We start from the raw sequence: 23761 nt of genomic DNA, 5'->3' as shown, positions 1-23761 counted from the left end.
GTGGTTTGAGTAGGGGTGGATGGGGGTGATGTGGTCTCAAGTGTGGGGGGGCATGCTTGGTGAGAGAGAGGGTCAAGGTATGATGGTGAAGGGGGAGGATACAGCTGTGAAAGTGAGGGGAGGGTAAGGGTGTGCAGGTGCAGGGCTGAGAGGGGCTAGAAGAGATCTAGTGAGAGCAAGAGTGTATGAGAGAGTGCAGACATAGGTGAAGGGTTGTCACTTTCTGCAGCCATGCAATGATAACAGGGAGCAGCATACACAAATGCAGTGGTAAGGGAGGGGGGTTCAAGCTTATTGGTTAGAGTAGGGGGTTGCAAGCGTGGAGGTAAAAGCGGGAAAGGGGCCCACACAGGTGCAGTGTTAAGAGTAGGGTATGGAGGTTTGAGGTGGGAGTTTGCGCAGGCCCTACGGAGAAAAAGGGTGGGGGGCAGGCTTTGAGACGGGGGGGGGGGGGGGGGGGCATATGCACAGGTGCAGTGTTGTAAGGGAAGTGCAGGTGTGGTGCAGGGTGAGAGAAGGTTGGTGCAGGAGCATTGGATGGCAAGAAAAAAGGAGTGCAGGCACGATGGGCTGTGAGAAAAGGGGGTGGTAAAAAAGGGCATCTCAGTGGGTGCTGAAACAGTGGGAACTGCAGGTTCAGAAGATGTTGAGAGAAGGGGGCAGCAGGCTCAACAGGTGTTGAAGAAATGGGGGCTGCAGGTGTGGTGGGTGGTACAAAAAAGGGGGTGTAGTGAAGTGGTGGGTGCTGAGAAAAGGGGTCTGCAGGTACGACAGGTGCTCCATGTGTGATGAGTGCTAAGAGAAGGGGAGCCGGAGGCATGGTAAGTGTTGAAGTATAGGGGTGCAGGCATGGTGGGTGGTGAGGAAAGGGGTACAGAGGCCTGCAGGGCTGGAGAGAATGCAGGGTGCCAGAAGAGTTGTAGAATGGGAATATGATCAAATCAGGGGGAGCAATGGTGCTGGTCTTCTTTTAAGGGCAGAGCGGGGATCAGCATGGCAAGATCTAACACATGCAAAGTAGTGACTTGTCTGTACTACCACTACATGCGCAGGGATCTCGCCACAATACAGCAACATGATGCTGCGCATGTGTGGTAGTGGCAGTCCAGACCAGTCACTAGCATGGATGTGCGGGACTTGGCCACCATATTAATGGCAGCCTTGCAAAAGCATGGAAAATATATTCCTTCCTGTGTGCCCAATGTTTCAAAGTGCACATAAGTTGGGATATGACTAAGTACTACGCATGCATGGGAATATTACTTGCATCACAGTGAAGGCAAAATATGGTATATTAAACTGCACCTACGCAGAGCAAAGTCAGCTGGGAATATAAGTGTCATTGCACATGTCAAATCTCATTTTAACCACTTGCTGAGCGGGGGTGTTAAACCCCCTTCCTGGCCAGGCCATTTTTCAGTATTCAGCGCTGCAGTACTTTGACTAATATGTATTCCATGATGCAATGCTCTACTTTTTATACTGATTTTGGGGACAGATAGAGATTTCTTTTGGTGGTGTTTAATCACCACTAGGGTTATATTTTTTACTATAGAATGAAAAAAGTACCGAATTTAAAAAAAAAAATAAACTGTTTTCCCTACTTTATGTTATAAAACATTAGTACCCAATTGTTTGGTAAAATATAAAAGACGGGGTCACGTCAGGTAAACAGACACGAAACATGTCAAGCTAAAGTTGCGTGCGCCAGCGAAATCATAAAAAAACTTCCATACCTAAAATTGGCCATAGGCGACGCTTTAAAAGCTTTTACTGCTCATCAGTCTAGTATAAACAATTATTGATGGCCCGAGAATTATTGCTCACACTCCAACGTTCGCGGCAATATGCAACATGTGTGGCGTAATCGTTATTTTTGCACATAGGTGCACCCGACACGTATTTACGTTTATAGGTGCATGCACGCGGGGACGAGGGACTTACATATTTTGGTGGTGTTTTTTATTTTTGTTTTATTAATATATGACAAATTTTTTTTTAAACTTAACTTGATTGCTATCACACAGGGGGATAACAATCCCCCTATGTGATAACAAATATACAAATGACAGGTCCTCTTTATGGAGACATCAGGGGTCTCAAAGACCCCTAATGTCACCTTAAGACTCCAAAAGAAGCTGATGAAGCAAAAATCTGCTTCACCAGCTTCTTCTCCGGCTATAGCAGCCAATGACAGCTAAAGGCAGAAGTGAAGCAATACACATTGCTTCTGCCTTTAAAGATCGGAGGAGAGATCAGCAAGTAGGAGAATGCTGCTCTCTCCTCAGTCTACAGTGTAAGCAGCCGCCGTGTCGGTCCTGGGCCCACAGGAGGGGACACAGTGGAGCCTGGGAAAACCAGCAGCGGTGGAGGGGGGACACAGTGGGTGGAGCCCGGGATAACCGGCAGCGGTGGAGGAGGGGGGGGCCTAAACGCTGTATTACAAGTGATCGACAGGCTGTAGAGCCAGCCGAACGCTTGTATGTAACAGCCAGTACAGTGGTTAATGATGCATGACTACTTATCATATTGCTAGATGGAAAGTTATGTAAAAATTGCCTTAAAGGAGAACTGTGGGGTTAGGGATTTTCCCCATAGTTCTCCTCAGGGTAACGGGAGGACACAAACTAGCGTCCTCCCGTTACCCAAAGCTCAATATACTGCGAACGGCAGCTCGCGGTATACTGAGACGCCGCAGCTGAAGCGAATCCCGACAATTATGTCTGGATCCGCCCAGCTGCGTGAGTGACAGCTGGCTCTGTCTATCTAGCGGGAGAGCCAGCTCTACCAGCCCCTTCCCCCGTCCGTTCTGCCATTTAGGGCTGGAGGATCGGAGCGGGGAGGGAGGAATCCAGTCCCTCCCCTGTCACGGCTCTCTGCCGTGACAGGATCAAGAAGTGAGCGAACGCCGGTATGTGTTCGCTCACTTCCCGATCTACTGAGCCGACCTGTGACAGTCTCATTGTCACAGGTCGGCTAGAACTGTGAGGATGAGTGAAAAGCACTCACCTCATAGTTCTCCTTTAAGTGCAATTTTTTATTTCAACTATAAAAAATTAACTCTAACCAACTAAGCTAATGCTTATTCTATATTTTTATTATGGACATTCATTGCAAGAATAAAATTAAAGAAAAACTACGGGCAGAAATTATAGTAACCCTGGCAGTGGGGCCACCCCCACTGCCATAATGGGAGAAATAGTTCTCAAATCTCTCATTTATGGTTAACTCTAAATTGATGAGTTATAGAGGCATTTACAGTATTGCCTAATAAAGATTTTGGGATCGCAACTTTTCACAGTTGTAGGATGTACACATTTTTGAGGCTTGACATATTTTGTATTTTTTTACTCGACACAGCCTCATACTTTATTTTGTACAAAAAATGGGAATACTAATGTGTTTGTGTGCACTGAAACTACAGATCTGATAAACAGTTGCACAAATATCAAAAATTGCAACTATTATCTTTTTACTCTTCAGGGCTCCTGTTTCAGAAAATGTATGTGTTGGTGGTTTTATGTAATTTAGTCTAGCAAAAAACAGATTTTATCTGTGTTCAAAAAAATTTATAAAATGTTTCAATATCAACGTTGTAAATCTAACTATTGGATAAGAAGCAGATATGGCTGAATAGTAAGATCTTACTTTATTTTTAGCCATAATAAACTGCACTTTTCTTCCCATTTTCCTACTCTAATATAGCATAGCTTGCTTCTCAACATTTCTGAGCATGTACACATTTAAAGATGCAGAAGCAATGAACTATAGAACAAATTTCTATGAGCTCTATGAGCTCTATGAGCTCATGAGCCTTTCTCAACCAGGGTACTGTGGCACACTAGTGTGTGCTTCCTGGACTTCTTAGGGGTGACTCAAAATGTTGTGGCAGTGGGACTGTAATGTGAAGGGGGAGATGGAGACTGATGTGAAGCCGGCTCCTGATGTAAGAGGGAACTCTGATTTGAAAGTGGAGTTTCTGATGTGAAAGGGGGGCTCCTGATGCAAAGGTTGACTCTGATGTGAAGGGCAGTCATATAGGGGATCCCAGATAACAGTAGGTCCCCCTGCATGCCTTACAGCGCTTCCTGTCCAAGTAGCAATAGTGGTGCTCGCAGTGACAATCACATCTCTACCCTGATGAAGGGACCCTGCGTGGTCCCGAAACATTGGATTGGATTATGCGATATGTGCGACGTTTAGTCCAAATAAATGGACATATGTAAAATTTCATTTACTGAGTGCTGGTGATTTATATCCTATATAGGGGATCCCAGTGCACTCCTGACCGAGAATGCCACAACTTCCAATAGGGAGGTGCTGAAATGACAGCAGATGGTGCCGTTGAATTAGATAACCAGAACTGTAAGTCACCAGCACGCCAAAGGTTCTCCAAGCAAAGTTCTTCTTATTCCATCTTTAAAGTTACATCACCAAGTGTGGCAACGTTTCAAAACGCATCCGGTTCCTTCATCAGGCACTTTGTTTTGCCTGAAGGAACCGGATGCGTTCCAAAACGTTGCCACACTTTGTGATGTAACTCTACACATGGAATAAAAAAAGAACTTTGCTTGGAGAACCTTTGGAGTGCTGGTGACTTATTGTTCTGTTTATCTGATGTGAATGGCGTGGTTTGATTTAAAGGAGGCACTTCAATGTGAAGTGGGGAAACCCACTTGTATGTGTTTTGTGTAAGGTCACACTTAAAATCTGACATTCTAGACTGGGGTGCCTGGAGATTTTGCATACTTTTAAAGGGTGCCGTGACTATAGTAAAGGTTGAGAAACCTTGCTCTACCACATGAGAAAAGGTAAAAAGATCTCTGCAAATGATCAGCAGCTTAAAAAAAAATTAGATTGCATGCAAGATTCTTCCAGTCTGAAATGGTTATATGTGCAGGCTAATATAAAATATATGTATGCGTCTGCTTTAGCTTTACTCACTTTATAGCTCACTACGCCCTGCTCCATCTGGAGATGACTAAACGAATGCAGCTTCCTCCTTATTTATAATGGATAAGGCAGTGGTTTTATATTTACTTCAAAAATTACTTTGAGCAACTGCAGGGTTCACGAGCTACTAAACTGCCATACAAAATGACACCTGCTATTCTTACATCAGATACACAATGATACAGAATGGATTTCTGACTGACTGGTAAAGGTTTTATCCACAGGTAAATTCTAGTCACGTTAAGGAAAGCCGGCATGCAAAATCTGATCCAGAAAGTTGTGCAAAAATAAGGGTTTATGCTTCACTAAACAAATGCTGTTTAGCTGAGCAAAAAATGCTTTTCTTTTTTTTCCAAGAGGCTAGAAACCATAGTAACATCTTCATAGGGTGACACGTTATAACTAAAACCAAATGGTGATGAGTATTAATGTATTCCAGGAAAAGAATAGTGGGAGGCAGGGAGTGTAAACCCTGAGGAGGTATGAAGCGCATGGTGCTCAGTACAATGCCTGTCTGTGTCAGGGAGGCCTGCAAGGTATAGGAATGCTAATAGTTGGCTAGGTGGGCTCATGAAGTTCATTAAGAGATCGGGTAAGGAAACCAGCATGATATGTCATGCACTGTGGTGACCCTGTCATCCATCTCTGGAGGAAAACACTTGATGAATGCATTGCCTCAGGATGTATGAGTCACCAACCTTGAAGGTCACACAAGCTCAATATTGCTGCAGCTAGTTCTTTCAATTAATTTCACCATTTCCTCCCTATCAGTTATAGTTTTCATGGACTGTATTTTAATAAAATGGTCCACAAGAAGATGAACACTTGATTACAGGGAGAATGGCTTGCTTAGATTACTATAGCAGTGTTCTTTTAAAGGGAAACTATAGTGTGTTTTGAAAGAACAATGAATGTACTGCACGGCTAATCACAAAGCACAATTTGAAGATGTAATTAGAAAACATGACTGCTATTCTGTACATGCACAATTCCAAATTAGATGCATTTTTTTGTATTAGATGTATTTCTAGTGTAAGTACCTCATTTTCTCTAGGTATTGGCCTCTTAAAAATATTCTGCACAGCAGAATTCAGATTGGGAGAGGAAAAGCCAGTATTTGAAGCCGATCAGGAAGATTCAAGCAGTGGAAATCACCACCTTTAAAATAACTGAACTGATTGCATATTCATTAAGCAGCCCGGATATGGCTCATTGGTACTTAAAGCAGAGCTAAAGTCTACTGGGTAAGGATAGGTTCTTCTCATAATGTGAAAGTATGCACAGCATACTTGACACATTATGACACCCTTACCTAAGGGAGTGCTTCCTTGCAGTGTTGACCGATCCAGGCTCTCGATTGCCAGTCTCTGCTGATTCTTCCAGGTCCTCCGTCATCCTCTTCAATCATTAGGGGCCACTGATGATGCAATTCCTGAGCGTATGCACAAGAGTTACACTGTCCCCTGTACTTAGGTCTATTCACAGCATCTGACAGATGGTGGGAATGAGGGTAATACTGAGCTTCATATACGCCAAACAGTGTAATCAGAGAATAAAAAAAACTGCTAGGGAAAAAAGAGACATTTTTGACCGAAAAGACTTTGCATGTCTCTCCTGCAAAGAACTGTACCTACTAGCAATTTTTATTTTAGCCGTTTAAAGAGGAAATTGCAGCCTTTAGCATGTTTGTCAATAATATTAAAATGCCAGAACTACTGCAATGTAGAATGTATGTGGTTTGTTAGATGACGCTATCAGGAGTAAGGATGAGCTCGGGCGTGTTCGCAGCTTCACGTGCCGAGCCCAAGCTGACAGCACGCAGCGCCAATCACAGGCACTGAGACATTTCCCGATCTCTGCAGCTTCCTGGCGGGCTCGGCACGTGGAGCTGCGAACACGCCCGAGCTCATCCTTCTTTATTTAGGAGGAATAAAATACACACCAATAGCCATCTGTTATTGTTGGTGAAGTTTTAAAACCCCGTCTGGACAACATTGCCTTGGATGATTTCAGCATGAGATATTCTAAAAAGCTATAAAAGTCACGCTGTGCCAGGATACCGGTATATTTACAGTGACATTTGACTTTACCTTGATGCAATAAATGTAAGGTAATTCCCCGTAGGAAGCAAAAGACAAAAGGTCTCATAATCCTTGACATAACATACTCAAGCCTTCTAGCTATGACTATACAGAACATACAAACAAAAAGGAGGGGGGTCTCTTTCTTGAGTGATTGAATTCTGCTGGGATACCATCCCAGTCTTTTAACTACTGACAGGTTCAAGAAGGGTGTTGATGGGTCTACAGGGAGAACCCTTTAAGCAGAGAAAATTCCACAAGGCAAGTCCAACTGGCTCTGTGTACTATATATGTAATTCTACTGCTGATCACAGATGGGCATATTTTGAAAATGATTCAGACATATTTTATGATATGCTTGCGAATGTGAAAATTGTTGACAATTTAACATGAACGCTTCAGCGCAAAAATGTATAGCATCAGTCATAGTATTCTATAAAAGCGGTCATTTCAGAGCTGGAGACGCATAAAATGATGTGTAAAGGGCATTCAGCCAAACTGCTGAAGCTATCTTTTCAAGTGTCTGGACAGTAAAAGTGGGTGATATCTGAACTCTGCTGTACAGGAACACAGACAGAACATTTGATAATGTCTGTAGGAATAAACTCTACATCAGGGGTAACCAAACTGCGGCCCTCCAGCTGTGGTGAAACTACAACTCCCATGATGCAGTTCTCTCCTGGAGTCACGTCTGTGGCTGTGAGAATCTTGCAATGCCTCATGGGATTTGTAGTTCCACCACAGCTGGAGGGCCGGAGTTTGGCTATCCCTGCTCTACATGATGCTTACAAAAGAACAATTGGACAAAATGGTCAGCACCTTTGCCTTGCAGTCTTGGGGTCCTGCCTATATTCCCATGAGGGTCATTACTTTCATGAAATTTATATATGCAAGTTGTGTCAGTAAACGTTTCTTTGCACAATCCAAAATCATACTGACTAGTTAATTGGCTTCCACCTGAAGAGGCGGGTTTGCGGTCTGGACCTTCAATGCCTGATAAGCATGCCATTCCAGGGATTACTTAATGTTTGAGTCTAGGACTAGGAGGTAATGGCTAAATTTTAGAAGTTATAAAGGGACTTTCATGTTAAATGAGGCATTGGGAAACTCACCTTCATCCTGAATCCAACAGTCTTCACCATGCGCCACACAGCCTTGCTACTCTACAGCCTGCAAATGCATTCTGCTACCTTACTCATTCTTATGGGAGCCCTGCTCATAGGGGACTCTTACCATCCTGCAAAGTATGGCTCTCTCAATAGGAATGAATGGATGCAGGGGGCAGGCTGAGGAGCAATCGGATCAGAATATCTTACCAGGTGGACTGCATTCATTAAAGGACATCTTGTACCAAATTATACCAGTTATCTTTTAAGCGTTAAAAGCTCAAATGTAAAAAGGATAAGATAACTCTACAAGTTGGGGAGAAAATGAGGTTTAGGATTTAGGGTTGAGTTTAAGAATAATGCCAGCCATATACTGTGTGGGTGTGAATCAATAGATTCCTCCACTGAGCTGATGGATAAGGCTGATGGATCTATTTAAGATAAGGTTCAGGGCTCATTCTTAGGGTTCAGTTATGTGTTCAGGTTTTGGAGCATGAAGGTTAAATATAGCGGCGATAGCAGTGTAAGTTGAGGTGGAGGTTGGTTGGGAGAAAAAATGATAACCGTATTTTGTTATCCTTTTGACTGTAAGCTCCTTAGGGGGCAGGGAATGATGTACATGTGCTAATCAAGTATGCACCCAGAAAAAATAAACAGATGAATAAAAAGCAAATCAATATCGGGTGATTGGTATCTGAAGCAGGTCCTGCTTCTCGTATATGGTAAGCCAAAGCAAAATAAAAAATGAACACCAAATGACACAAAACACATCGTTTACAAATGAAAAAGAACATTCCAGTACATACCATTTTCTGGGTGAGTTTTCTTCAGGGAATCTATGAGAGTGCTTACAGCTTTTAAAACAAATATGATTTCCGTTACACGTTGCCTGAAAAAAAACAAAAACACATAAAATCACCATTATTCATTATGACTTATGCAGAGCATATTACAGTACATGCACTGTGCAAAGGTTTCCCCTCAACGAGCAGCTGACAGAAAAGAGGTATTTATAGCTGCGCACTTCATTTGGGCCAAAGCAGTCTCAGATCCACTTCAAATGTTAGGGCGATGTATCTCTCTGGAATTCCAAACATTTATTTTGCAATGAATCATAAATTTGTTCAAGTAAATTATTACCATTTACCATGAAATTATAAGGTGCTGTTTATTCCTTCAAGGAATGTGATGTGCATAGGTACAGATAGTGGCTACATGATATTAGAGAGAATACAGTAATCCAAAGACTGCCATGAACTTGATAGCTACAATATTTATTTAAAGAAAAAAAAAAAAAGGAAAAACAGGATGAAGTAGAAAATATGTAGAGCCTTGAGTAATATATACCTTGCTAGCATATTCAACAGCAGTCAGAATTCATAAACACTGCACAGTGCTACATAGTATATCATTTTTTTCCCCACTCCATATTTAATGGACCAAGCTGTCCAGCAAACGTGATGTGTGACAGGGGCTGGGACAAGGGATAACTTTTTTCTTAAAATGATTTATACCAGGGCCATGAAAGATGGCCATTGTACTCTTGGAAGGGTTGTGATTAGTCCAAACCCTTGTCACTTCTGCTGGATTGCTTGGCTTCCATGTAAATAAGTAGAAAAATGTTAAAGTATCTCTGAAAAAAACTTTTTTTTAGTTTTGGATAGAGTAGGGAAGGAGTAGACCCTCTGTCAATTTTTTTCTTCTATTATGGTCTGTGTCCCCATTGGGAAGTTTGTATTTGTACTGTTGACCACTGCAAGAAAGTAAGGGGAAATCCAACATTTCAGAGTTGTCCTCAGAATATTATTATTATTATTAGTCTGAATCTGCACAGTTAGAAGAACATGTGGCGTGCCTAGTAAGGTAAGTTGTTGCTATAACGCTCTGGAATAGCCAAGAGTCCACAATCCAAACTTGCACTGGTATTTATTATCTGGACATGAACCTGGAAATGAAAGCTTTTACTGAATGTTTTGATGTTTTAACTGGTGGCTGCAAAGAGCGTATCCTTCATGTGTCCCTGTTCCCTGTGTGATGTTCTGCTATGGTGATTTTTGCCATGTGCGTAAGTGCACATGGCAAAACCAGATATGAAAGCTGGCTATCATACACACAATGACTGACAAACAGAGCCACACAATTTGTTAGGCTGCATCTGACAACACACATCGGTCTGTCTTTGAGCAAGAATACAGACATTAAGTGGACCTTTAATACAGCAAAAAATGGCCAAAAAGTATCTCTTTTTTGTGATAATAGTCCTTCATCTCCCCAGTGCCTGGTCATGGGACCAATACCAAGACACTGCTCACAAGGATGATACCCAAAAAAATACTGCTATCAACAGGCACTGGTCATTTAGCTGGCCGATGCAGTCCTATGTGAATGCCAGGTCAATGCCTGCCCAATGCCAGGGATACAAAACTACTTTTATTACAACAAAAGGAAACATTTTCAGGCTATTTTATTACCATTTCAGAATAACAAGCTGAACAATATAGTAAAGTTAATTAAAATGTGTTAAGTTAGAAATATAGAAGCTATTATTTTTAAGGTGAAGTTGGAAGCTCCAGGGCTCTTATACTTCACTCCTACGTGACCAAGAACAAACATGCAGATCAGGCAACTCAACATTTCACTAGCTTCATACTTGTTATGAAAACATACAGTCAAGCCAATCTTTCTGATTATATGCACTGTACATCTTGCAGATGTACTAATACTACAGCAGCACCAGAATGACCACTTTAGCCATGCCTCATAAGCCATACACTGAAATATGAAATTGTGAGAAATTCCTTCCATGAGTGGAACACATGCAGGAACTGCTCTTCTACAGGGAGGTTGTGATGCTTCAACCATGGATGTGAACTGGTTTTAATCAAACAGCTCTAAATATGATTCACACTTCTAAACTTAACATCCAGAAAGATCCAAGGGGCTGGATACCAGGATATGTTAATGCCATTTTCTATGGTATCACTCCTCAGTTGGGGGGAACTAATTAGCAATGTACAAAGTGAGTTGCTGTCAATATTCACTCTGAATGACTTTCACATGCCTTACTTATGACAAGTATTGAGGACCACATGGATCAAAGTGTCTGAAAGCAGAACTTTGTGTTATCTATATTAACAAGTCATTTTTCTTTGCTGGTTTACAGAATGAACTGGAGAGACTGACTGCTTGCTATGGCAGCAGAGACAGGACACTTCTGAGGATGTGTAGTAAGATATCTAGTTTTATTTTGTATGAAGGTCAGTTCATATGTTCTGAACCGAGCATCAAGCCAAATTTCTTTTATATATAATAATCCATGTCTATGGAATGGAAGTCCTTCAGTAAATAACATTACAATGTGCACATTCCTAGCTAAAGGGCTATTGGCAGTGGAATGTAGGTCAGTAACAGAAAAGGGCTCCCAATATAACAGGTTTAATATTCTACTACGATTAATATTAAGCTCTGTAGGGGGTCTGTTTTCTTTGTTTCCCGAGCCCTTTAAGCTGAAAAGTTTATACAGAGTTGATGATTTGCCTGTGGACATAAAAACCTTGACTGCATAACATATTAAAAGAAAAATCTACCACACAGTGTGTGAAAGATATTTCACCCTGATGAAAAAAAAACATAACACACATTAGAAATGTTTTTCAATATGTGGTATCTTGCTATCCACATTCTTACATGTATTATCTTCTCCGGAACGGACGCAGAAGATAATTTGAGCTGTACAATCAGATGAACATGCCTGCTGCGTAAACTTCCTTAAGAAGCCTAACCTGTGTTGAATACATGTAAAACACCATGCATACCTTGGCAGAGGGCATTTCCCGCTCAGCCTTTCGTCATCTATATAGCGGTGGAGGACATCCTGGGATCTCTTCAGCAGCACAGACAGTGCCATTCTAGAGATGTATCCTTCCTGTGGGGTTGTCACTTTATTGCTGAATGAGAACTGAAGCAGGGTCTCAAAGCACACTTTTGAAAATTCTTCTCGCATCCTTATGTCTATTTCTGCCTCTGGAACACAGACTCTAAGGAGTTAGTGGCAAGCAGAAAATAATACATGTGCCCTACAATTATAAACAAAAATCAATTACTTTCAGACCAAGAACAGACAAGCACATAGGAAATTACTATACAACTGCTGTGCAGTGAAAAGTACTTACAAAAAACAATTCTGAGCTAGAGCACACAGCATCTTGGTAAAGAAAAAAATGACTCCATCTTGAGATTTTAAGAAAAATAACATGCTGCTCTTGTTTCAGGGAAAAATATATATTACAAGCTAATGCTGAAAATCACTTGATTTTGCACAATTTAAAATCAGAAAAAGGCTTTGAGTGCCCAAAAAATAAATAAAAAAAACAAGCTGCAAAAAGCAATGATAAGCAGATACTTACAGCAAACACTTTTAGTATGATTAATGAAAGCAGATTTCTAAGTGTTATGTATCTAACCGAAACCTAAAGTAACATTAAACTCAGAAGTTTAATGGCAAAAATGCAATATCTATTAACAAAACTGGACCTTATTTGTGTACCCCACTCAGTTGTAGATCATCAAATCATCTTTGGATTCAAGCTGACACTGTCCTTCCTTCTGGAGGGTGGCTACTTTTGTTCTCCATGGTCCCTGTGTGGGTTGTAAAGTAGTCCTCACTCCAAGCTTGCTCCCATGATGGACTACAATCTCACGTTTAGTTAAACTCATTTGTATTGAGATTGTAGTTCATCACAGGAGGGAGTTTGGAGCTGTGGCTACTTTACAACACACACAGGGACTATGAGGAACAAAAGTAGCCATTCTCCAGAAGGAAGGACAGCATGACCTTAGAGATGATTTGAGGATCTACAGCTGAGCGATGCACAAAAAAGCTACGTTAATAGTTAAGGTACTTGAATAAAGTTTTTCCCAGAGAAACCAATTAAATTCCACTTTTCAGAGCAAGCTTGATGCTAATTGGTGGCTGAGAAGAAGGAACTTTAATAATTTGTAAGAACACCTTGCTATATAAGACCTTAAAAACGTAATACCTACTTGTACTTCCCTTAGAACAGCGGGCAACCCAGTTCCAGTTCAGGAACCACGTTCTATGCTGGGCAGCAATCTTGTCGTCTGCTCTGCCAGTGGGGCTGTGCATGTGCAGTCTATTCTACAGGCTCTAATGGAAAAGCTGTCTCCTGCAGACCTAAATGTAGACAACTTTTTCATTAGACCCTACAGAAAAAAAACTAGATGTGCTGTACAGGCTATTGTGGAACCTGGCCTTGGGGCGGCAGGGGGAGTAAATCCGGCCCTGGTGCTGTCCACCACCCAGCATAGGTTGCAGCTTCTGGACTGGGCTAAGGCAAGTACAAGGGTGTATACCAAGCATGTGGAGACAGAGAGAGAGGAATCAGTAAGGATATAGTGAGCGTGTTGCAAACATATTCATTTAAGGTCATTGCAAGGGGCAAGGGGGACTCTTTGCTTCTAAAGAAAAAGAGGTTTAACCTCACCATACGGAAAAGCTTCTTTACAGTAAGAGCTGTGAAAATGTAGAATAGGCTACCTCAGGAACTAGTTCTAGCGAGCTTAGTTAATTGTTTTAAGACGAAAAATCTGAATTCCTAAATACACAGAATATAACTAGATATTAACAATTTACGTAACAAAAAAAAAAAAAAAAAGAGATTGTTGACCAAGGGAAAATTGCCTTAATGGATCAGGAAGGAATTTTCTTGTTGGAGCAATTTGAACCATGCTTTATAGGATTTTGTGCCATCCTCTGGATCAACTGTGGGCATAGCGTTCTGTGTATGGAGGTTTTCTATTAATCTTTTTTTTTTTCTTCTCTATTGGTTAAACTTGATAGACTTGTCTTTTTTTTAACCTGACTAACTAGGTTACCCTTTAATAAGACTTATTTTAAAATATAAATCTACTAACTGTCATTTATAGAGAGTAAATGAAAAAAATGTCATTTACAGAAAGTGCGTATGATTTTCTAATCATTAAGGACAAAATCAACAATCATTTTCAACCACAGTGAGCCGAAAAATTGAAGGTGAAGGATCAAAAATGTTTCTTGAATCTTATCCGAACAATCAAAATTCTAACTGTGAAAGATGTTCCTGGCTGGTCACGCATATATAAATATTACATCACTCTTGTGCATCCCGAACCTGAATGTTACAATTTGACACATGAGATTGTAGTCTATCAAAGGAGTGAGTTTGGAGCAGTGGCTACTTTACAACACACACAGGAACCATGGGGAACAAAGGTAGTCACCCTCCAGAAGGAAGGACAGTGTCAGCACCAATTCAGAGATGATTTGAGGATCTACAGCCGAGTGATACACAAATAAGATAAATTTTAGTTAGTAGTTGGGGTACTAGTATGCATTTTATTTAACTTCTGCGTTTAGTATCACTTTAAGTAAACTCCATTGAAATATAATATATTGAAGAACAGGGAAAGTGGCTGCACTATAGAAAAAAGCTACAGCCCCACCTAACAGCATGATGCAACAACCACAACCCTATCTATTTCATCAAGCAGAAAATATGCATCACGTGGTTTAACTGTCATCATGTACCAATTAATGTCTGACACTTTCACTGGAAATGGGCTCTGACATCAACCACGGCCCCATCAATCAGAAGGCAGGACGCTTAGCTCATACTGTAAGATCTGCTAGAAAACCAGCCTGGGAATTTAGATTTCACCCTGAACAAAGTTAATTATTAATCAACAAAAGATAGAAATGCGGTGTGCCAAACATGCTGCGCAGAGAAGAAAGTCTCCAAAGCTATTCATGGTCTCAAGTTCTGAAAGACACACAGAAACAGTCATTGCTGACTCTATTTCTGAAAACAGCTGTTACCTGGCTGCTATGCGGATCCTCTGGTTTTCTCTTGGAGCTAAACCTGACTGAAATTCTGCAGAGCAGGAGTGCTGACTGCCTAAAATTGCTCCAGGCCACTTACATAGTATTTGAGGTTGAATAAAGACATTAGTCCATCAAGTCCAACCTATTAGGATCTCATTCTAGGAGTACCTGTATATTACGGTCCCTTAAGAAATCGTCCAAAAGTTTCTTGAACAATTCCACATTATTTGCTGAAATCACCGCCTGTTCTGTCCCTCCTAAACAGGTTATACCCCTCTATATTAGTAGCCCAGTCATGCGTGCTGTCCAGCCAGGTTTCCGCTATACCCACTATGTCGAAGTCCTCTTCGATTAACCTAATTTCAAGCTCTTCTAATTTATTTGCCAGACTTCTAGCGTTGGTGTACATACATTTAATTCCTCTCTTTTTGTGGGACAAAAGTTTACTACCTTGTTGTTCCCCACTATTTTTATTGTTATTATTCTGCCTTGATTTCGGTCGTCCGTTGGTAGTTATACTTACTTGTGCCAACGGACTTCCCACTGATTTCTAAAGAACTGAAGCCAGAAAACAGCCAGGCATGTAGCATTTTCAGGTAGAGGTTAGCAGTAGTTGATCCTTGTACTTTTATAGGCACTGGGTTCCTTTAACAATTAGCAAATATACTGAAGTTTTGAATTGTTATATTGTCATTCAGATTTAAGTAATGGATCTCATCTTTCAAGTGATTTATATGTTTTTATAAAAATACCTATAAGACATTTACATTGATGGATATTTCTCCTACAAATGGAGAAAAATCCCACCATTAGTGATGAATGTTAAAGTAAAGCTAAGATGCGATACGTATGGGTTGTGCCGCACATTCCTTTTATCAGAGATGCCAGCTGTGCATGTCTGCATTAGTTTGCAATGCTTCAGTCACCAATTCAGATCCAACTGCTCTGTACTGTACCAAAGGCTTTCCTATAGCATGTCAGATACTAAGATACACAAAGGCATATACTAATTTATTAATTAGGTCTACTTGAAAAAAAAAATTTTTTATATAAAAATGTAAAAGGAAGGCAACAGAAATAATTATACAGAATTACAACAAACTGAAAATGTAATAATTACATCACTGCATATACAATTACATAATATATCTTTAGATATCATTTTTTTTATCTTTTTTTTTTTTTCTTAAACTTACAGTGGTCCAGCTTAGTTGCATTCAATTCTCCATATCTCACATCCAAAAGGGCCACTAGGGATGCAGACAGGTGCTGCTCAAGGGATTTGTTGCCTGTATACTGAACACAGGGAGTTGCTCGATTAGCATCTCCACCATTCAGTATTTCTTTTCAATTAATACAAGGCATTCTGTGATTGGGCAAGGCAGGAGAGGAGTGGCAGATTACATCATGATCATCACATTGTCCAGTCACAGAATGCTTTGTATGCACTACAATTCTCTAAATGGTGGAGGGGCCGAGAGCGTGGCTTCCGAGTGTTCACTATACAGATGGCAAATCCCTTGAGCAGCACCAGGAAGAGACCAGCACTGACTGTATGTATCCCCCAGCGGCCCTCCAGATGGCACAATATGTATCCAAGCTGGGCCGGTCCCCTGAGGCTTGTCACCAAGTTTCCTATATGTATGATTTAACTATTTACTGTATACAAGATGATATCTTACCCTAAATCACCTGTTCTCAAGGTAAAATAGATTGGGTTCAGCTAATCTTTCCTCATAGCTGAGGTCGTCCATATTATTTAGTTCCCCTTCTCTGCACCCCATTTAGTTCCCCATCATCATTTCTGTGAACTGGTGTCCAAAAATGAACTGTATATTACAGATGAGGTCTTACTAATGCATTGTATGACAGAGCCTCTCTATGAACCTTGTACGCGTTAAAGAGTTTATTTAGAAAACGTTCGCCCAGCGTACAGCTGGCCGGATGCCGTAACCATGGCACTTGCGCCTCTAGTTGGCATTGAGTATAGAAATTATACTCCTCAGCGCCATCTAGGGGCACTAGTGCTGTGCAAACAGCATCCGCCCAGAAAAATAGCATATATAAATACATTTAATACTGTAGATAAACCTGTTGGTGTCATCTGTGTTACCAAAATGCTTTTAGGTAGATCCCATTTGCATTCACAAATTATAATGCTATTTCTTGGCAAAATTGGCTGCCAGAAGTATATAATAATAGCTTGATCTCTCCATACAAGTTGGTACTTTAATAAAACATTAAAACGTGTTTTGTGGTATGAAAATCTGGCACTGTAAGACGATATTATCTCTGAGAAGGAATGTAGGGAAGGAAGGTTGAGTCTATTCGTGTGGAATTGTACGCAAATTCTCACAGTGCAGACAGTTTACACCACCGCACACAGAAACATAACTCATAATAAGCACGTTATACAAACATCCTTTTCACGGTCTTGTTTGGGTAAAAGGAACTGCACGAACACAGAGCAGGATTCCAGAGTAACCAAAAGTATAAAATCGCTTTGCAGATCTTGTGTCTGTTTCATATACGATATGTTTTGTGGTCTCTAACTTCTATGATAATGCAGAAACAGAACCATTAAAAGTACAATTTAGACCTCTGATCTGACACAACAATTTCTTTATACACACATGACCTATTCCACTTCAAAAATGCTGCTTTAACTTAATCGTGTAAAAAGAACTTCTAAAAAAAAAATAAAGAGTTCAGATTAGTACAGTTATGTATTCATTGCAATAAATAATAAGGGTATTTTTGAATACAGTTTTTAAGTCTATAAAAGTAGCGTCTTGCAATGCTCTGCACAGAAGTACTTAAGCAAGTAGAGGGGATGGCCACCACTGTAGGCCAATAAGGCTTTACAGTACTGCACATGAATTTCACACAGAGTTTGCCGACAGGAGAATAAAGCTGAGTGAGCACCTCGTTAGTGTTCTGAATCATTCATTGTCCTATAAACTGAATGGCCACTAACAAAGCTTTATTACTTTACAATAGCAGAGCGAGGTTTCTGATCTGGCTAGGCTGGCTGAACTGGAATTTGCAAACATGCTTGATACATATCATTATATCGAAAGGGAGGCTGGTGCTAAAAGTTGTAGATATTGCTAGATAAGAACTTCTATGATTTATAATAAAAAAAAAGTAACCACCTTCCTACTAGGTTCTGTAGTTGGCTCCATTCTGGGTAGAGTGGTGTGAAGCCTGATTTATTTGCTGACTATTCCATGTTGTCCAGGCACCTGGTAGGGAGATTTCTCCAGTGACATGCACTGGACACCAGCTGGTAAGTCAAGCTGCTGGTACCTACTAGCCTCAGCATATAAACTATACATATAGAGAAAAGTGGATGCAATGACAAGCATCCCTACTTCTCAGCTAGACTTCATACATGTCAAGGCTGCACCAGGGATTGAACAAAACCCCCACACTAGTCACCCAAGTAGCAGGAAATAGTAGGAAGAAGACCAAACCCTTCCCTTTCACCTAAAATAGAGAAAAGTGCTTGGGTGGACCTGCAACAGCACACAGGTATTTCAATTATATTACAGATTTTGACCATGAAAAAGCTTTCACTCACAGAGTTGCAGGCTCTTTAAACAGTTTATACATCATGGTTAAAATGTATGAAAAAGTATATTGTTATTGCACCACAACCATGGCATGATGCATAAATTAAGCTAAGCAAGAGCATGTTTCAAAATAAAGATGATTAGATACCAATTTTATTTAGGGAACATATAACTAATAAAAACTCACTTCCCTTTACACACTTCTGCTTGGGGCTGCAACTCTAATTTGTTTTAAAATAATATAAAAAAGTATCTAAAGGACAGTTACAGAAACAGCAATGCCACATACTGTTACAAGCAGTCCATAAAGCCATTATGATGAAATGTGTTTTCTGAATTCCTGAGGGAAGCATACTTTGTTCAGTTGGGAAAGACGTTTAATACTTTATTTAGGATGAGATAAGCGCCACGTCTAAATTATTGCTGTGCGTTAATAAATCTGTCTGCTTTGTGTACACAGGAAGGAAACAGGGCTAGCTTAAAGTTGATACATACAAGCAGTAATGAAATCACATTGAGTTTATAGATTCTAGGGAAAAGTAGAAACGTAAGGAACAACCAGTCAGATGTTGTCAAGTGTTTCAGCTAGCACTGTGATACAGCTTCTAAAAACAAAACAGCACCTCAAAATAGCAAAGATTCAAATGGCTGGGTATAACGATCACCTATCTTACTTGAGGGGGGGGAAGAAATGAGCCAAATTGCAGGATCAGTTACTGCCTTGTAGTTTAATTTCATACAAGGTTGCAGACAGTCCACCTAAGCGCCTCCCATCCAATTGCAGATAGTCCACCCAAGCTCTTCCCCAAAGGAGGAGCTTGGGTGAACTGCCTGCAATCGGTGAATGTGCGGACAAGGAAGCCATCTGTAGGATGGTTCATGTGAATGTGCGGACAAGGAAGCCATCTGTAGGATGGGTCATGTGAATGTGCGGACAAGGAAGCAATCTGTAGGATGGTTCATGTGAATGTAGGATGGTTCATGTGAATGTGCGGACAAGGAAGCCATCTGTAGGATGGTTCATGTGAATGTGCGGACAAGGAAGCCATCTGTAGGATGGTTCATGTGAACGTGGGGACAGGGAAGCCATCTGTAGGATGGTACATATGAACGTGCGGACAAGGAAGTCATCTGTAGGATGGTTCATATGAACGTGCGGACATGGAAGTTACCTGTAGGATGGTTAATACGAATGTGTGAACAAGCAAGCAATCTGTAGGATCATTCATATGAATGTGTGGACAAGGAAGCCATCTGTGGGGGGGTGGGGGATCATCTGAATGTGTGGACAAGGAAGCCATCTGTAGGATTGTTCATATGAATATGTGGACACGGAAGTTGCATGTAGCATGGTTCATATAAATGTGTGGACAAGGAAGTTACCCATATTATAGTACATTCACACAATACCCTAGTTATTACACTTTGCTATATGTTTATAAACAACTAAAAAGGAAACATGTTTGAACATCGCCGAAAGCAGACACCCCTTCACACATGTATTATCAAGCACACCAAAACCCTTTAAATCCAGGGAGCTTTACGTCCCAAAGTTGAGGGCTGTCCAGCACCCTTCTGCCATACAACTGATAAAGTGTATGCCAAGGCAAAAAAAAAACAAAACATATGTTGTATATCTCTGCAATACATGCACATTTGCCCATGTTCTATCCCTTTAAAGACCTTGCAAGTACTGAAAAATAGCAGTTGACGCGCAGCATTTTTGGAGACCGAGTGGTGTCAGCCCTGGCAATTTTCTTTTGCTTAACTACTCAATTTCTCCCACTGTCGTCTTATGCACAATCTAAGGACTAATTGATCTAGAGTCCATGAAAAGAAATGGGCAAGCTAAATAGTCTCTTTGAGATAACACAGGTAGAGAGTACAAAACAGGTCAGATTTTTTTGACAAAATCAACAGGTTTTTGTTTGCACTAAAACAAATATAACACAATGCTTTTAATGGGATAGTTACCAGACCAAAAAGCAGTAAATAAGAACTTCATCTTTAGGGTTGAAATACACATTAACCAGTTGTGGACACTGGAAATGCAGCACATGCCCCCAAAAATGTCACAAAATAAATAGGGCATGTGTACTATGCCCTGTCCGTCTCCTCTGCTGCTGCTCCGCCCCATGCATTTGCTGGCAATTTGGAGTTGCTGTGTAAATACAGCAGCTGGAGAAGATGCTGATGTCAAAAAATGGATCATCTGACACGGTTTTTATAAACACTGTTAATTCTGCATCTACTCTGTTCCAGCCATCTGCAGATCAAAGAGATGAGCTTTGATCTGTGTACAATGTCAGTTTCTATTTTTCTAACCATTCATAATTAAACTTTTTTTCTGTGTTTTTATTCATTTTGTCTGCATTTAAAAAAAAAAAAACCCCACAGAATTGACTCCGTGTTTCCCTAGATGACCTTAAGGTCTACCATGGCTTACCATCCCCTTCCAAAATACCCTCCCTTTCTCCCAAGGTCCTCCACTCCTCCTTGCTTCTACCTGCAATTTTGCAAGCCTCAGATTCTACACTACTGTTTGTTTCCACAGCGTTAATAATCCCTTCATGTTGTTCTTCTGCCTGACTCTTTTACAGCTGTAATCTCAAATTAGCTTTTATGTTTTTGGTAGTACAACATAGGATTTTCTCACAATTTTATTCTGCATTATTGTATCTCTGGTACTGTTTGTTGTGTCTGAATTTTGTCATGGCGCAAGTTGCTATGTAAACCTGTTATGTCTAAAACGAATAGATATATTTTGAAAAAAAACTGCAAAATTAAAAAGGAGGATTGCTACTTTTGTTCTTCATGGTCCCTGTGTGTGTTGTAAAGCTAATAGTCCATGCACGCTCCTGTGATGGACCATATTCTCACATTTAGTTTACAAATTTGTATTGAGATTGTATTCTATTATGGGACCGAGCTTGGAGCGGAGCTTGGACAGTGCTAGCAACAATTCAGAGAGGATTTGAGGATCTACAGCTGAGTGATACATAAATAATAGGGCTGGTAATGATTAAAATTTTCCTGTTCGATTAATTGAAAATTTTTTTTTCTTTTCTGACTGACGGTCAGGCCGCGGCTCCCGATGTCAGAAAAGAAAATTAAAAAAACGATCGCAGGGAAAGGTTTAATCTGCTCGATTGAGCAGATTAAACCTTTCCGGTAAAAAGACAGAGCAGATTAAACCACTCTCCCGGGCGGCCGGGAGAGTTAGGCTGTGTACTCACTGTGTACTCCATCGGGTAACGAAGGAAAGAGGGAGGAGTCCAGTGATGTCACGGACACCGACGTCACCGGACTCCACCACCCTTCCCTTCGTTAGCCGACAGAGCCACTTGTGGAAGGGGGGAGGAGTCCAGTGACGTCGCGGACATCGACGGAAGACCCGGAAGCCGGCGGAGAGGTGAGTATGGATCAAAAGAACTTTGATCGATCAAAATAATTTTGATCGATCAAAAAAATTTACGATTAATCGAAGGATTGATATTTAATTTCCGCAGCCCTAATAAATAGAATACAGTTTTGTTAATAGTTAAGGTACTTGAATGCATTTTTAAGTAGGGATGCACAGAAATTTCATCTGCTGAAACATTTCGGCCGAAAATGGCACTTTTGGCAAAATGCCGAAAGTGCCAACTTTCGGCCGAAATAGCAGTGCATCCCTGCCTGCTAGCGGGATGTCAAACTGTCACAAGAGGCCGAGTGGTGCGGGGTTGGAGAAAACTGTGAGCGGCAGGCATCTCTCTTCGCTGCACCACTCAGCCTCCTGTGCATATTAGGACAGCGGTGTAGGGACGGAGACAGCTGTCACAGGAGGCTGAGCTCTCCACCTGTACCGCCCCGTTCAGCCTCCTGTGTCAGATCAGGAAAGCGGCGGTGTGGGGGCAGAGGCAGCTGTCAGAGGAGGCTGGGCTGGTGGTGTGGGGGAGGAGTCAGCTGTCGGAGAAGAGCGAGCTCTCCTCCCCGCACTGCTCGCTCAGCCTTCTGTGACAGCGAGTCAGGATGGAGAGCGGCACAAGAAGTTAGCGATCGCTGAGTGTTTGTCAATAATTGAGGACATAGTATGTTTACTGTGTCCCCAATTATGAATGAATGGGAAGTGATCTACATTACTTCCTGTTCATTCATGATTGTGGATACAGTAAACATATTATCTCCACAAGTCATGAATGAACAGGAACACTCAGTATAGAGGATTCCTGTTCATTTATAACAGGGGATGCAGAAAAAGAGATTGTGGACTGTGTGTCCTCAATCTCTTTTTCTATTTTAAAAAGGGAAATATCAAGGATCCGTTTAGACCCCCAATATTTCCCCAAAGCCCAAAATAGTAAAGTAACAAAAATTAAAATATTTAATAAAAATACATTTTAAAAAAATATTTAAAAAAAAATGAAAATATAATATTTGATAAATTTGAAAAAATTTCGGTCTGACAATTTTTAATTTCGGTTTCATTTCGGTTTTGAAAATTTCAGTGCACCTCTATTTATAAGATTTAATTCCTGAGTTTAGTTTCACTTTAACTGTGCCAGTAAAAAGGGTGTACAAGCCACACCCAATTTAAACTTACCAGTAAATGAAGAAGACTGGGAGTGTATTGACCCTTTGTTGAGCATAGTCATTATTTTACCCACAAAGTCCTTGGGAATAAAATTGGCGTAAGGTAATATCTCTGTGCTGATTAACTGGACAACCTGAAAAAACAAGGCAGTCAGTTATCTTTGCTGTAGTAGCAGAATGTTAGTACAGCCTATAAAGTATACTCATGTGCAGAAATAACACAACTTAGTACCCAATAATACTTAAATAATGACTTTCCTCTTTTTCTGACATGAAGAGTACTGCTGTAAGGCTTTAGCTTTTGTTACATGTCCAAATATAGAACATTACAAACAAAAAATGCATTCAACAACATGTGGAGACAAGTCATTTATTCTAAAATCATTAAATAAAGTTTAGGGTGGATATTTACATCAAGGTGCAAGGTCAACAAGCAGTTAGTTTGTAGTTGTTTTAAACTGGTTGTGGATGAACAATATATCGTTCAAGATATGTTTGTAGTTGCATTTTTATGCAGTTATACTGAAGTTGACCATTGTTGGCACCTCTGTCAGTGTTAAATGGTCCTCTATCTGCCAGTTTTGCTGGAAAGTT

At 40.7% G+C, this 23761-nt stretch overlaps 1 protein-coding gene across 5 annotated transcripts in view; it reads right to left on the bottom strand.

The window, feature by feature from the left end:
* The window catches only part of MON2 (MON2 homolog, regulator of endosome-to-Golgi trafficking), a 98416-nt gene that overhangs the window by 2489 nt on the left and 72166 nt on the right, over nt 1–23761 (bottom strand). For all 5 annotated transcript variants that reach the window (XM_018552918.1, XM_018552921.1, XM_018552920.1 and 2 more), the window contains 3 exons: nt 23178–23301; nt 11956–12163; nt 8947–9029 (listed from right to left, as the gene is read on the bottom strand). In XM_018552918.1, coding sequence (XP_018408420.1) covers nt 8947–9029; nt 11956–12163; nt 23178–23301 — 415 coding nt within the window. The remainder of the gene's footprint in view (nt 1–8946; nt 9030–11955; nt 12164–23177; nt 23302–23761) is intronic.

The sequence above is a fragment of the Nanorana parkeri genome, unplaced genomic scaffold (genome assembly GCF_000935625.1).
Source record: "Nanorana parkeri isolate BGI_ZX_2015 unplaced genomic scaffold, ASM93562v1 scaffold101, whole genome shotgun sequence".
Lineage (NCBI taxonomy): Eukaryota > Metazoa > Chordata > Amphibia > Anura > Dicroglossidae > Nanorana > Nanorana parkeri.
This window is presented reverse-complemented; position numbering and strand designations above follow the sequence as displayed.